The 16,207-nt window shown below is 40.8% G+C and overlaps 2 protein-coding genes across 3 annotated transcripts; one reads left to right on the forward strand and one right to left on the reverse strand.

Annotated features, from left to right (window-relative positions):
* Positions 1-544: 544 nt before the first annotated feature.
* LOC135497410 (uncharacterized) lies at positions 545-10,413 on the reverse strand. 2 transcript variants are annotated; one of them, XM_064787299.1, is made up of 6 exons: positions 10,270-10,366; positions 7,925-8,032; positions 5,190-5,345; positions 3,895-4,145; positions 3,366-3,509; positions 545-2,655 (listed from the first exon to the last, which is right to left on the reverse strand). In XM_064787299.1, exons 2-6 carry the CDS (start codon positions 7,986-7,988, stop codon positions 1,651-1,653), a joined length of 1,620 nt encoding a protein of 539 aa, XP_064643369.1. In that variant the 5' UTR covers positions 7,989-8,032; positions 10,270-10,366; the 3' UTR covers positions 545-1,650. The 2 variants fall into 2 exon arrangements, with proteins under 2 accessions (XP_064643369.1, XP_064643368.1); XM_064787298.1 differs by lacking the exon at positions 7,925-8,032 and having other exon boundaries at positions 10,270-10,413.
* A 7-nt stretch (positions 10,414-10,420) lies between these two features.
* Positions 10,421-14,669, forward strand: LOC135497409 (tripartite motif-containing protein 2-like). The gene has a single exon (XM_064787297.1). It carries the CDS (start codon positions 10,541-10,543, stop codon positions 12,287-12,289), a length of 1,749 nt encoding a protein of 582 aa, XP_064643367.1. The 5' UTR covers positions 10,421-10,540; the 3' UTR covers positions 12,290-14,669.
* The last annotated feature ends 1,538 nt before the right edge of the window (positions 14,670-16,207 follow it).

Here is a 16,207-nt window from a genome sequence, read left to right on the forward strand (position 1 = left end):
TTTCTCTAAAGAGCATGCTTCCGAAGTCTGTGGCGTGTCTCAACCAATATGAAAGGGATAGGGTCGTATTAACCAATTGGTGAAGGTGCGGTCGGTTTTGAAGTGTTCACAAAGATAGAATATTTAACAAAGGGCCATCCATAAAGCATGTACACATCAAACTGGGGGTTTTGAGACCATGTTTCGCCCATCTTCAAGAGTACAGCGTGATAGAACCACGACCCAAGGCAGAAGGGTCCTGATACTGTTCCAGGTGCATCAGACACTTCAAGTAGGGTGCAAGAGTTCAAAGTAGGATCCTCAAGTCGCTCTGTAGAGCTGCCAGGGATGGGACTTAGGCCTCATCTCCTAGGGCACAGAGAGATGGTTCAATAAAGGCAACAAGTTCCTTGTGTTATCTCCGACACGAGTTCCTTCTTCAGGTGGGGTCTTAGAGTCCAAATAGGCAAACCAGGTAGGCAGGTTGTGCCCTGTCTTCAAGAGTACAGGGCACAACCAGGACCACATTTCAAGATGCCTCTCTTATAGAAGTAACAAGTCAGGGTGCATTAAAAGAGATGCCGGTTTATTTTTACCACAATTTTAAAATGAAATAGTCCTATTGGACAACATAGTACATTGATATCAAGTTCAAAATAACAATAGTATAGACATGGATGTTCTGTGACACTACTTTACAGCAAATGTCCAGGAATAAAAAACAGAAATTCTAGAACAATGCGATCTTGAATATTTAAACCCAATGTCAGAAAACATCATCTCAACTCGGCTGTATAAGACCAGATCATATATTTCTTGCCCGCCCATTACACACGTCACATGTAAATCATATGAGGTTTGACGAGAATTTTTATAGGGCTAACACCCCTCACCTGGATGAATATCCTAATGAATAAACATCATAGATGTGGTATTGGGCGGTATTATCAACCTGGTCTTATAGACCCGAGTTTAGAGTATATTCCCCACATCATGCATATCATCGCCATTTACATCATTACGTCAAGTCCTAATGAGATTTTGGTGATAACATGCCTTGCTATTTCAGCTTGGATGATGTGACGATAATGAGTCATCTGAGGATGATAATGAAACTAGCACGGCACGCTAGCATGGCACGCTAACTCCAAGCACGATATTCCACAGCGGCCACCTAGTTCTAAACAACTACGTGTATAGCAATAAAACGTTGGTAAATACAGCTAATGTGTAATTGTATGAGGAAAAGATCATTTCCACAAAAACTTTTGTCGCCAATTGCCTAATTAGAGACGACAAGAGACTGTGACAAAAAATAACCCTAGGTATTAAATTGAGAGGCCCACCTTAAACATGTTAAATGCTGACAAAGATAACCGTAATGTCTTGTGGCCTAATTTATAACGAGCAGGGCCCAGTTTTTCTAGAGCACAAAATTCAAGTACATGTAATCCCAAACGGTTACGTTAAACCGTGATCCCTTTTCATCAATCCCATCCAAATTTTCATATTAAGTCTCTCAAAGCTAACAAGATTTTGATTAACCCAGTGCTGGTGGTAGCCCATGATGTCAATCTGTATTCTGTGCGGAACATAAGGGCATCAAAGCGGTGCGAGACTCGCAGCGCCTTCTACAGGAATTTAACAAAGTATCTAAACAACATCAAATAGTCACTGCTGCCACCCACCACGTTGCATACTCTGACCACCCATGTTCCCATAGCAACCTTGATTGTTCATCTGTCGGTTGGGATTATTGCTGAGCGGCGCATTCAGCAAGGAAAATTTACTTTGCGACATATTCTGTTGCATTCTGGGATTGTTCATGCTATTCATGCCGTTGAAATTGTTCATGTCACCCGCACCAAACTGCATTCCCTGATTTCGTTGCGTCATGCTCATGTTCTGCATATTATTGCCTCCCTGATTGAAGCCCATGTTACCGTAGTTACCGCCCTGTTGCATCATATTGCCTTGCCGTTGCTGCATCATGGCGTTCTCCATCCTCTGCTGCATCAAGGGGTTAACGTGTCGCCCCTGCTGCCCGTGCATCATGTTACCATGGTTACCCCGCCCACCATTGAAACCCATCTGGCCCTGGCCGACATGTCCTTGTTGCCCCGGGTTCATGCTCCCGCCCCGTTGCCCATGATGCACCTGGCGATACGGCTGATACCCCTGATTCGGCTGCTGCCAATTCTTATGAATCGGCAACAACGAACTCTTCTCAACTTTCTTACTGTTCACTTTCTCGATAACCTCCCGCAGTTTAGGATTATCCCCGGGACGCAGACTGCGCAAACTTTCTGGACGCCCGCGAGAGTTATCCGAACGGTCCGAGTCGTTCCGCTGTCGTGAAGACTCTGAATTCTTCTCCTGCGATTGCCCACGAGGCGACTTAGAAGGTGGCGCCGTACTCTTCACAGACGGTTTCGCGTTTATCCCGGCAATGATGTCGATCAACCCGGGGTAGTTTGTGAACCGATCAGCCCCTCGCAGCTGCTTGGTATTACCACCGTTGGGCCGACTGCTGGAATTTACTCGGCTGGCGGTTGAGGTCGATTCTTGACTGGATGACGCCAGGGTTGCCTTAGTGAATGTGACAATGGCGTAAGGGATGCACTGTCGCGGTCGACATGCCGGGAAATCGTATTCATCGAGCTCGTAGAGATAGACCTGTGAAGAGGAACGAGCTGCATAAGGCATCATTTATCACAATATTCACTGCAAAGAAGCATGGTTCTTCCCAATACCTTTTTGTCCACGAGCTACCGGAACAAAATCATTTTTTCACTTTAGCACCCGGACGAAACAATAGCACATGCAAAGATTGCAGTTGGAAATGATTTTATTATCAGAGCACTCGCCAACAAAACTGAAAATGAGTCTCAATTGAGAAAACTTTATGGTTACAGCACCTGGGCAAAGGAAATTGGGTCGGAGACCTAGGGAGGGGACCTATGTGGCTAAGGACTAAGAACTCGCATTTCTAATACTCCCATGACTAGACACTCAAATTGTGGCTTTTGCTGCTGTGATAACGTCATCCAAACGTCTTATTCGAATGAAGACATCGGCAAAATACTGCCATAGACATGCCAAGAGAGAGCCATTACTACGAGGCAACTATCGACAGACTTAATAACTCAGGAGTACGAGATGCCTTCGAATCTTGGCTTGCCTTCTCATGCCTGGGGTACAGGGCCTAGTTGGTGTAGGGACGAATGTCAGCATTGCCTCAACTAAGCCTTATCTCACCAAAGTGTTATCTCCTTCAGTAAAATTTCACTTACAACAGTAACATTACGACTCCACACTGACGTTACTGCGTACGCCAACTGAGCAACTGGGTCCAGTATTGGATTCTCCGGCCTGGATATATTTACCTGTGATTTGAGGAACTGCAGCTCAGGTTTGTCTGTGCCGATAGGTCTCAAAGAACACATGTGGCAGTCGGTCCCGGGCGTGAGCTCCTTGGTCTCACTCTGACCAGTGTTCGCCACAAACTTCTTCAACTTCCCCTCAAAATACTGCAAAGGAATCAGATATTCAAGACGTGTTATTTCTCTGGAGAAACAAGTCATACAGCTTGACTGAAGATTGGAGTTATTAAAAAAAATCGTGAAAAACACGCAGAACGATTGCTTTTGAACAGATGTTCTTTCTTTCAAGATTCCTTTTTGGCCTCTTTAAGGTTCAAAAATGAGTTTTAATTTCACCTTTTGAAGTGAAGGTCAAAGACAAAATGATCTAGGTTGATGAAAATTTCGTTAAATTCCCTCAGAACATACGAAAATGCATCAAAAGCACTGTGGAAAACATCCGTAGATTCACAGGAAAACAGGAGCACTCCCAGTTCTTCAGGGATGGATGACATCTCTGTGATAATGACCATAGCACTGAATCAGTCCACACCTTGAAAACGATCAGCTGTACGTCCTTATCAACCGGATGTGCCAGAGCGTAGTTCTTCAGGCAGAGGTCTGCGTGTTGGTACAGGTAGACACCAGACTTAGCCGGGCCGAACACCGAAAACAACGACATTGCAGAATGCAGGCCGCTGTTGATAATCGCCCAGAAATCTTTCTTGGATTTGGCGATCAGGAAAGCGTATTTGTCTTCCAGTTCCTCTGGAGAGCGATCTGAGACAAGCTCGGCTTTCCGCCCTGAAATATGAAGCAAAGACGGCGTAATTAACATTTCGTACAGGTCTTGGGTTCCTTGGATCAGTATCGCACGTCTGCACAGGATGTTGCTCACTGGTGGGAGATGCTCTGATGGATGTCGCAATCATAATCACAGGTCACAGTGATTAAAATTGAATGTTTGCGGGGACTTTAGAGAAGTCAACGTCCCTTGTTATCTTCAGGTCAGTCCTCCATCCACTGCGTGCCGGCAAAGCTGACTTGCATTCCGCTACAAGGACTAGCGTAGACCTTGGTATTAGCTTGCCATTTTTGACGAGTTCAAACCCCGCTGGTTGCCAGCAGAGCTGCATGGCAATCCGTAACATGAAGGACTAACATACCTTGGTATTCAATGGCCAGTTCTTCATTTTTGACAAATTCAACCACCACTGGTTGCCAGCAAAGTTGAGCTGCATTCAGCTACAGGAAGGACTTACCTTGGTATCTGTTGGCCAGCTCTACACAATGCTGACCAATTCAAACTCCTTGGACGTCAGCAAAATTGAGTTGTATTCAGCTACAAGAAGGACTTACCTTGGTATCTGCTGGCCAGCTCTACACAATGCTGACCAATTCAAACCCCTTGGACGTCAGCAAAGTTGAGTAGCATTCAGCTACAAGAAGGACTTACCTTGGTATCTGCTGGCCAGCTCTACACAATGCTGACCAATTCAAACCCCTTGGTCATCAGCAAAGTTGAGTAGCATTCAGCTACAAGGAGGACTTACATCGGTATCTGCTGGCCAGCTCTACACAATGCTGACCAATTCAAACCCCTTGGACGTCAGCAAAGTTGAGTAGCATTCAGCTACAAGAAGGACTTACCTCGGTATCTGTTGGCCAGCTCTACACAATGCTGACCAATTCAAACCCCTTGGTCATCAGCAAAGTTGAGTAGCATTCAGCTACAAGGAGGACTTACCTCGGTATCTGTTGGCCAGCTCTACACATACAATGCTGACCAATTCAAACCCCTTGGTCGTCAGCAAAGTTGAGTAACATTCAGCTACAAGAAGGACTCACCTTGGTATCTACCGGCCAGCTCTTCATTCTTGACCAGTTCGAACCCCGCTGGTCGCCAGCAAACCTGAGAGGTATTCTGCTCCAAAAACGACTTGAAGACCCTTTCCTCCAGGTTGACTTGTGCGGAGTCATCTTTTAGAACTTGCTGGAGAAAACCTAAAGAGATGATAGGGGAAGTGAAGATCTTTCCATTGATGTGGCCGGACAAACAGACCTTGGCAGTCACTTACCAGAAATAAATAAGTTCCTTAAAACCTTTGGACCGCCATCCCCTCAGTACCCCAGAGGAAAAAATCTATTTGAGTATCAAAAACCACATATATTTTTTTGTAAAAGCTTACGGTATATCCAAGTCTAGAGCTTCATGAATCAATACAGAAAAGCTGGCTACACCCCTACATTTGAATTTATATTTTGTCAAAAAGTTACTCTTCGCCAAAATGCACCAAATTTCCAACACCATCAACATCCCAACAGATACACGAATGAGGACGCCCCCCTAGCAGATTCCCATATCCACTGCCTCATTACAAAGAGTGACCAAGTTTAAACGGCTGGGACATCACAATAATATTGTTTTAATTAAGTTTTTTAGGAGGAAAAAATAACTGCTATTGGAATTGTTCTTTTGTTTTTTAACATCATATTGTGGAAGAGACTTTCATTGACTGGCAAGGTGCCAAACTGATAGAAAAAGGAGAGGATTTAACACTTTTCGGTGATCAAACGAGAAAATTTGAAGTTCAAGAGTATATGTCTTTAAAAAAATACTATGCCGGTATTAAAAGATCTGAATTGAAAAATTTATCTTGCAAGTTATCAAATGCTGAAGAAGTGATACTGATCATGTTACTTTTTAGGAGAAGTTATTTTAAAATCTCGAGAGAAAGTACAAGGAGGGCCGAAAAGGGCCACAATGAAAACCTATAATATCCCCTTTTACCTTTACCTTTTAGGAATTGTGAGTTTTTCAAAAGTTAGCAAAAACATATCAGTCATAGCACAAAACCTTGTTCAGCAAAAATACCCTGCCGTATGGATTTAGCTCCACAGAAGATAAACTTGTGCGTATCAATATTAATTTCCAATCAATACCATAAATTTCCAAATAAACAAAGCAGAAATATTTCTAAGGAGAAAAAACTTTAAGTTTTAAATACCGTATTATTAGCGCAGTATTTGTGAGGATAGACCAGGAAAATATGTTTCTATACACGAAATTAAAGACCAAGCGGCGCACTGAGGCAGCAAGCAGCAGAAACATGAACTCACCCTGCAAAATCAACATCCACCACTCCAAGGAGCTCCCACCTCTCAGAGTCCTCGGCGAGGTGGCTGCTGATCTACAGGTAGGCCTACAGGGTGAAGGACAAGTTAATCACATTCAAACACATCCAAAAACTTGAAACACACATGAAGGATGAAAGCATGATGCAAGCAAAGATCAGTAGCCAGTGAGAAATAAGTCCATCACAATCTTTACACTTGGTGAATGAAGAAATACATGGCTGGCAATTTTTGACTCTCGGTGTTTATCAAATAAGATTTATACCCATAATGCACAAAACAATTAAAATCAGCTCAAGCAGAAGACGAGAAAAAAGTGTTAGAAGATAAAATGTTAAAAGTATAACACAACACAATGCACTTGAACTAATGTACAGACAACAATACAATGAAGGAATAGATGAGAATCATCTTCCCTGAAAGCTAGAGAATTGAAAGAAATACAACACCCAAATGTACATGAAGCAAGAAGTTATTTTTCTGTAAATGCAGAGGAGGGTCTATATATCATAAAGTCCTTTAAAGCCCCTTGGCTTTATCTTGATAACGGAAAAACTTGAACTTGAAGAAAATAGAGTCCCTCCCCCAGGTTCCCAATCTTTGTAGCCAAAAATTAAGACCCATTTAAGACTCACCCTTGTTTAAGAGCAAAATTTATGCACTAAATTCAATGGAGATTTGTGCATAATGCATATCAACCGTTACAGGAAAGATACTTTGGCATTTTGACCTGATATCGAAAAGAAATGTACAAAACCCAGCTAGCTTGTAAATGTAAGAGATTTAGCAATGCAGGTTAAGCCGTTGAATTGATTAAAAACATTTTTTTGGCATGTTAGACAAAGATAATGAACGTGTCAACCACTTCAACACTTCAAGGCAGATTGGTGGCCATTTTCAAATAATATACATGTAATACCTTTTTAATATATTTCACATCATTATTATACAATATTACATGTACATGCAATTTTTAATTTCATTTGACTGACAAATATTATTTACAGGAAAGCAGGGCAGAGGCAGAGCATTCCTAGCCATTGCTGCTAACAGTAGTTTATAAAACATATAAAGATAAAACCAGATAGAGCACAGAATGGAAAAATCATCCAGTATGGAAAAAATTAAATTAAAAGCACGACCCAAAATTGAACTGGAGAATTGATCGGAGAAGGGTAGGCAAAAACTTAGATAACTTTATATAAACTTTCTATATTCATCTTAATTGTTGATGAAAAGGCATTTTTCCCGTGGCAAAGTTGGCATGTTATAATAAGATGGCAAAATTGGGTAAAAAATAACTAAGTTAAATTTTGATGGAAAATTCGAACACTATACAAACGCGTTGAAAACACTATACAAACCTTATGAATATTCATAATGCGATGAAAAGTAAATTTGGTAAAAAAATCATCATTTGTGTTGAAAAAATAAGATAAGAAGTTTACATTTTTGCTCTGGAGCACTTGTGGAATCCATAGGCTCTTCCATGCCCTCCTGTGACGTGGCCATATTCCGTACCGACAGAACGCTCTAGGTCAAAATAGAATATATCTCTGGCGAAGAACAGAAATAAACAAATTAATATAAGATATGAAAGGCAAAATTATGAATCAAACTTGAGAAACTTTGAATACAAAAGAAAGGGTGGTATAACACCTAAAATAAATACTTTCTCTTGCAATCCCCTTAGTCCAAAAAATTTTTGGGGAAAGATATTTCACTGTTCAGAGGTCTTTTGGCAGTTTTGCATCGATTTTAGAATTACATGCATATTGTAAATTGTTAGATTTAAGATTTAAAAATGTGAGGTTTCTTTGCAGTTTAGGAGGGACAGAATATGCAGAGTTACTCCTTGACTGCCGTGGCCGTTAACGAACGCTTTGGAAAGTCATCTGAGCATGTAGATTAACGTTAGACTTTCAGTTCATCAGGTGGCCATCAGATAGCTCTCCAATAGATCTGCTGTATCTTGGCTATTGAGACAGACTGAGTTATGCTGGAGAGCTAGAGGAATTAGCAGAAAATCATTTAGAACTAGTATGCCACTGAGCGGCCGATTTTGGGACTTAAAATGGCGTAGCAGTATTTGCCTCCCTGAATTTATCTCAATCTCTGCGAAGGAAAACAGTTAACTCAAGAAAATATTATTTCCGTTTATTAAAATTTTGGGCAAATGTTGCGAGAAAAAAATGAATGGCAGAAATTACTGAAAAACAAAAGAGACTAAGGGGATGTGCAGTTATGAAGTTGAGCTTTTTTGCATTCTCGCATGTCAAGACTGGATTATATTCTCAATTTTGATAAGACATTATTTTGAAATATCAATATCCCAAGGCATCAAAAAGGAAGGATGGTGATTGTTGTCAGGGCTCTATGGGAAAACAGATATACACCACAAGATGTATGTGAAAAATAAGTTAATTTTGATATCTGGCGATATATATAGAATACATACCCTGAAATAAGATGGAAATTATATTTTTAAACAGCAAACTTTAAAAGGCTCATCAAATTTAGATAAGATAAGCTCACACATTTTTACAATAAGATGGATTATCAAAACCAATGAATGGGTTAAAGACATGTTAAATCCTATATGCCTGGTATTTCATTCGTTCTGAAAAATCATCAGAGGAACCCTAAAAATATATCATGATATAACTTGGTTTGACTTGCAAAGTACAAACAGACATTTTGATGGCTTTTTTCTAAACCACTTATCGCAGAAAAGTTGACAACAGGCTTATGACAGGCTCGGGTGAAATACTATATTTTCACAATATTTTTGGTTAAAAAAATATACTACACGACTTCTTATAAAAATATTTTTTATCAAAATTCATAAGATTACGCTAACAGGCAGACCTCATTAAAATTCGTCACACCAGATTAATTTAGAAAACTAAATCCAATTCACGAATAAACAGTTAAAAAAAGAATCATGAGAAATGTTGTGAGTTTGAAAAAAGTTTGCTGCTGCGAGTTGTGTGTCGACTTACTATAATTGTTGTCAAGAGGGAAGACAAAATATATAGGCCTACTCTACTGTAGCTGTCACAAATAAAACGCATTCTCATTTCATTCATGTCATTAGCAAAAAATGTCTTAATGTAAATGTACCATTACTTTAAACCGTTTGTGGAAAACTATTTTAGCCAATTCACATCTCTGCCACCTGTACGACATATGATACACGGCCGTGCTGTGGCACAGCAATAGACCCTTTTTGGTTTTACCAGGCGGAGGAAGTCACTGCTGGCACGAAAGAAACCTCAATACATGCAATATAGGTACAATGAATGAACAAAAGAACATGTGGTGCGCGACCATGTGATCTTTTGTTCGCTGCTTGTTTGTTGTGGCCAGCAGTGGCTTCCTCCGCCTGGTCTGGGGTAAGGGCCTCTATCACAGTCTATGTAGCTTGATTTTTCAAATATCATGGCGACGACGACCGTCTAACCAATGGCATTACCAGTGGAAGAGTAAAGTAACTACGATGTCTACCTCACCAAATCTCATTTCCAGGTAGACCCCAGGTTAGTCTGGGTATGCGCATACCATGTACGGAGCAGTAGTGTAAGAAATCAAATCATGTAGGCCTACTTCATGCAGTTCACTCACTTTCGTTCTTTCTTGCCCTACATTATACGGCTAGAGAAAGAATTTCTTTAGGCCTATACATACAGAGTACAGGCCAAAATACAATATTTTGATCAAATAGTTTCATTTTGCGAACTATATCTCGTATTCATTTGCTTCACAATATATAATTCTACTTTCTGATACATACTTTGAGCACGATTTAGCTTTCTGCTCGTCAGAAATGAGCAAGAATTGCAAGAAATTTTACTAAATTTTATCGATTTTTGCAATTTGTGATCAGCTTCACGACCGTAGTACTCGGTCAAGGTCATGTTCAATTATCTAATTACGCATGCGCACAAAAGGTAAACAATAAACGTTGTGAAATGTGTCAAAAATAAATCGCAATTTCACACAATTTCTGATAAACTAGTTAAATTTGAGCATTAGTATGGTTTCCTTACGAATCTACAATAACGATGGCGTCGGATAGATACAACCAGAACGTAAAGGGGCCGAATTTAGGCGAGGACTTGCTGGGCTGTACAATTTGTTATGACAGACTGAAATCTCCAAAGATTTTGCAATGTCTTCACACCTTCTGTGAGACATGTCTGGAGCGTCATTTCGGGGCCGTGAGCTGCCAGTTCAAGCCAGTTCCAACATTTGTCTCGTGTCCAAATTGTCGAGAGCTCACGTATCTGCCAAAAGGGGGCATTCCAGGTCTTCGTTATGATGTTGCGGTCGAGAAAACATCGGTTCTTCTTGAGAAAATCCAGACACTTCTTGATGACGTTTATAGATTAAAGGGTGATGAGGATGACGTTAATGGTGTATATAATGCTGTTTTTGCTGCTGAATTTGCGAAAGAAGAACACGCACATCTCCTACATCTGCTCGAGGTTCTCGTCTCCAAAATGGCGGAGAGTCAAACGAAAATGTCCCAGCTTGTTATGACTGAGAAAGTCATGCGGAAGGAGTTGGCAGACATGATGAGCGCGCCGGAGACGCCAGCGCATTCTACAAACTCGGCAACGCCGCAACAAACTCCGGTAAAACAAAATGCATCCAAAGACCGCGAAATGAAATTAGACGAGAAATACCATCCAGTATTTGCGCGCCTAAGCTCGGCTCAGGACAAACTTTATTCTCGCTATGCAAGTTTGAAGTGTTTACACAACGTGGCTGAGGCTGTCTTGTCGAAATGTCCCGACGATCAGGTGAAGGCTGTTTGTGGCGATTTAATCTGTATGATTGAACGAGTCCTGAAGGAGGACGAGAAAATACCCGCTGATATTGACGCTCTGGTTCTTGAAGCTGATGCAGAGGGCGCTGCAAGTGCCCTTTTAGACTTCGGTTTGAAGACGGGTCCGAAAGAAGCGACTTTTGAGAAAGTGAAAGTCAAATTGTTGTGGCAGGTCGGGGCACGTGGTACTTCCAGTAGAATGTTCCAGTGGCCAGTTCATGCTGCGGTAGTCCAGGGCGACAGAATCATTGTCGCTGATAAAAACAACAGTCGATTACAAGTGTTCGATATGGAAGGGAATTACTTCACGTCTTTCGGACAAAATATGGTGAAACCGAAACGCATCGCTGTTAATTCTGACGGTGTTGTCTACGTTAGCGACGAACTTTCTGAATGCGTGAAAATGTTCAATGAGCATGGCTGTCTTGTTTCGCGATGGGGTGAATCGCTGTTCAAAAATCCTGCCGGTATTGCCATCAATAGTGAGGGCAATATTGTCATGAGTGATGCCGAGCGCTGTTTTATCAGCATCCATACCCCAAGTGGAATACTACTCACTAAGTTCACGTCGCGTATGCTGGAGGATACGACAGTCCCGAATCCTTATTTTCTGACGGTCAATGCTGACGATAACATTATCGTATCGGATTCCTACAACTCGTGTGTGAAAGTTTTCTCGAAGACTGGCCAGCCGATGTATAGGTTTGGCAAAGGACGCTTGAAATGCCCGCGCGGTATTGCCGTGGACCAGAACGGGAACATCTTAGTCGTTGACAGTGACAATCATCGCGTGCTCATGTTCGATCCTTTCGGTAAATATCTTTGTGAGATTTTAACACGTCTGGATGGGTTGTGCTACCCGATGGGTCTTACACTGAGCAAGGATGACAAGCTGCTGATCACCCAGTGCGGTTTTTACGGCGGCCATGAGCTGCGTGTGTACCAATTGCAAACGGAAGACGACAGTGAAAAGTTTTGCTAGATCAGCTTCATTTTATAGTCATCATCATCATCATCATCATCATCATCATCATCATCATCATGGTTAATAATCAAACATTTGATACTTTCTGCTCGACTCCTACACAGCGGCATTATGTGACGGACAACGCAGTTGGCCATTTTCGATCGGCTTGACCATATGTGCGTGAAGATAACAAAATTTTGGATCTGCTTGATCACATGTGCGTAAGGGGGGGTTGACTTGTCCATTTTGCTTTTGACGGGGTGGAGACAATACCGCCATGTGTGAAATCATTATTTCATTTTTTTCTCATGATTTTGTGATTCTTTTCATGCACATAGTTTTATGCAAAAAATAATTCATTGACATATTTTTCCAACAGCAACTGATAAAAAGCATGAACCAAGTCCCTCATACAAGTAGATATAGGTCCGAAGCCACTACAACACATATTAACATATAAGGTGCAGGATATACTCTGTTTCCTCACGTATACTGTCTCCCTATACCGCTAATACAAAATAACAGTGTCCATACATTGGGTGGGGTATGCAATAGGGTTCACCACCTGTGGGGCGGTCTTTCTTTGCCCACGTGATGAATGGGCATTGTCCATTTGCTCCGCCTCGGTCACGCCATGAATAAAGCCGAAACACGATTGTCTGGTTATACACGTACAATCCATTCAATTCATTTAAAATCCCATCCACCAATAGTAGTGGACTGCAAGTAGTGGTTGTCTCTGGTCATAGGTAGGTCTGTGTCACAATCTGAGCCAATCAGTCCAATCCAATAGGCCTAACCTTTGTCTAGGTATGCGATGTATTCATCCCTTCGGGCCTCGTAAATATGGCGCCCAGAGATGATGTACGTGAGGAAACAGAGTATTTTGGTTCATATTAATCGTATTACATGTAGAACAATATACTATTACATACATGTACAATGTACATGACGTATACCAGATGTATAGACCAGATATGTATGCATGATTGTCCGTATGTGACCAAGAATAACGAAAAGTCAATATTTCATACTTTCGTTTTATATCCTACCCCCTTGATTAGATCTTCAGTTTTATATTCTTAATTACCTTGGTTGCTGCATAGCATTGTTTACAGAGTATAATTAATAGTATAAAGCACTGTGCCTCATTTTTGTGGCAGCGGTTATGGTAACCATGATAAGTGCTTGGGTCAGCGAAAAAATATGGAAGTAGTCAAAAAGCAGTAAAAATCACATGGTTATTTCTGAGATATTTTGTAATAGAAATTGATACCCAGGAACCTCACTGTTGCTAATGGTTGTCACACCAAGCCTTTATTGTGATGTTTGGCCTATTTTATATGTCCCAAGTGTGACATCTCCATTGTGGTGCGATTGCATCACGTTAGTTTGTACTATTCGAAACATTTCATTTCTAAAACTAAGGCATAGTCCTCCGGGGGTTAATGCGGGACAGTATTGATATTCAATATCTTATCATTGAACATTGGCGGTAAATTTACTGCGCACCACATTATTGATTGATGTCACAGTTCTCCAATGACTCAAATTTCCTTAGTCTAGTTGGTGAAGACCAACCAGTAGGTTTTGTAGGGGTTAAAAAATTTTCATCAACTAAATGGCTTGGTGATAAGGAATCCTTAATAAAAAAACCACCAGAGTCTCAAAGATAATAGTCCAATGTTATTTTGGAATGGTGATGGTCAGGTCTGATGGTGACATAAAATCTGGCCCAGTAGGCCTAAAAATGGACAGCGACAGTGTACATGTACATTGTATTCCCGTTTTATGATATCGGACTAAGTCAGTGATACTGTTTACATGTAAATGTAGGGTACGTGTATATATTTCTCCATTGTGGAGACCAACCTCGGCCCCTGTGCCAAGGGGAAATTGTTTTTGTTCCCTGCAGACTTGATGTTGATTGCTAAAATGTTGATTTGTAAAATAATCTTTTTGGCATTTACCAGTATGCAGCAACTTGATGTGTTCCAGATCATAAAAAAGACTCGTACTTGCTTCAGTGCATACTGTTCTTTGTGGCTTCATAGTATTGTAGTCTGAAGTAAAACCTCTCTATCAAGGACACCCTTTAGCTTGGGACTGGAAATGACCAACTCGGGACCAAATGCGATATCCCTAATAGAGAGGTGTCCTCAGTAGAGAGGTGCCTGCTAAGGGAGGGTCCACTATACACAGTACATGTATATGTAGTAAGAGAATTGGAATTTTATAAAATTTTTGAAAAAGTTACCCTTTCCAAGATTTGGGATGATGGGAAGATACTTGGGATTCTCGCTGGATTTTTGCATAAGATAATGCAAATATGTTTGTAGCTGTCTTGTATTTACATTCTGTTGGACATGAATAATGTATACATTTGTATAAGCGGGATTATTTATAAATATAAAGGTCAAGAGATCCCTGGTAGTGGTTTGAACCCAACAGTTTGCATGAGGTTTTAGTCAAGTCTCCTCATTTTCTCCAACCCGGTGTACATGTTGGTTACCGGTTAGAAGTGTAGCATCGATTAACCTCATCTGAGTTCTACTGAAAGGTTTCGGGATAGGCTGTGGTTAAAGTGTGAAGTGGGATGATAGACCCTACTGTTGTTGATTTCAGACTTTACTTGTAAACCCAAACGTTAACTTTTAATTCTATTTATTTGAAGGAGTTTTTTCAAACACAAGTCAAAAAGACCTGTTTTGGGTCTTTACCTACTGATTTTAAAATAGGTATCATTTTGGGAGCAAGGCATACTATAGGGGGATGAGTAATGCAGGGGGGCTATAGGCAGGAGCAGAGGGGCTAATTTGGCCATCTGCAGGTGACTAATATACACAGTAAGGGCCTTGTGTCATGTTAGATTCAGCACCAAATATATTCCTCGTACAAGCATGAATCATTGTGAGAGACCCCTATTGGCGACTTCGTGTAACTTTATCTTGCCTGCCTAGCTGCTGCCTATATTGCCCCTTTAAGCAGAGTTTGCCTGTGTCTTTTTGACCACTAAGATTTGCATCGTAACATTATATTATTAGACCATGAGGGTCAGGATCTCCTCTTTTCTAACTTGATCATGACTTGAACTTGAGTGCGTCTAAAAGGCCTATGCCATTCTTTAAACATTTGAAATTTGTGATAGAATTTGAAATTTTCAACTCGTGTGAATACGAACTGGAAATGGATTCTGACAAGGCCATTGTGTCGACAGATACAAATACTAGGCCTATAAGCACAAAGTTTCAGCAAACTCGTATGCACAATAACTGCACTACGGCATTGTGTAAAACTGCATAAATGTTTTCCTGGACCACCAGTAGTTATGAATGGCGTACCCCTTAAATGCGCATTTCGTGGTTAGATATGCGGACAAGGACATCTCATCTGCATATCACTATAAATGTGTTTACGTAGTCTCCATTGATGACATGACAAGATATATTGTATTTTTATTGTTGTTATTAACAACGTTAAAGGCACACTCTGCTGGGCTTAGTTTGACAATGATGTCTTCCGACAACTAACATGCTTTTTCATTATGCGACTGGTGTTAAAGGGACAACTTTGGCATGAGATTTGCATTGTGAAACACGAACTAAGGTGTGGACATATTAACTCTCCTTAATCCGTTAGCACTTTAGTGTTTTGATTTTTTTTCCATCTGTTCCTCCAGAAAATTGCCTAAAAACTTTGAGTAACAAGACTTAAGTCCGGTTACTCTAAGCAAAAAATGAGCAATTTCAACATGAAATTTGTAGTGATGGATAACTCAATGACTGAGCAGATGTTTGGCTCCGAACATTGGCTCAAGTAGAATGATGTTTTGGTTCAGCACTTTCACATCAGATGTCACTACTAAATCATAGGTGTTTGAAGGAAAAGCTGCCGGCATCGACGCATGTTTGGAGTGCTAAAGGTTTTAAGAGG

This window comes from Lineus longissimus, chromosome 12 (genome assembly GCF_910592395.1).
Source record: "Lineus longissimus chromosome 12, tnLinLong1.2, whole genome shotgun sequence".
In the NCBI taxonomy this organism is placed as follows: Eukaryota; Metazoa; Nemertea; class Pilidiophora; order Heteronemertea; family Lineidae; genus Lineus; species Lineus longissimus.

What these genes read in the sequence shown, in the direction of transcription:
- LOC135497409 (XM_064787297.1), top strand. Translation starts at nt 10,541, where the DNA reads ATGGCGTCGGATAGATACAACCAGAACGTAAAGGGGCCGAATTTAGGC.
- LOC135497410 (XM_064787298.1), bottom strand. Translation starts at nt 10,393, where the DNA reads ATGACCTTGACCGAGTACTACGGTCGTGAAGCTGATCACAAATTGCAA. An exon ending in GCTGGCCGGTAGATACCAAG is followed by an intron (nt 4,146 to 5,189) that starts GTGAGTCCTTCT and finishes TTCATATTTCAG; the next exon opens with GGCGGAAAGCCGAGCTTGTC. An exon ending in TACAGCTGATCGTTTTCAAG is followed by an intron (nt 3,510 to 3,894) that starts GTGTGGACTGAT and finishes ATTCCTTTGCAG; the next exon opens with TATTTTGAGGGGAAGTTGAA.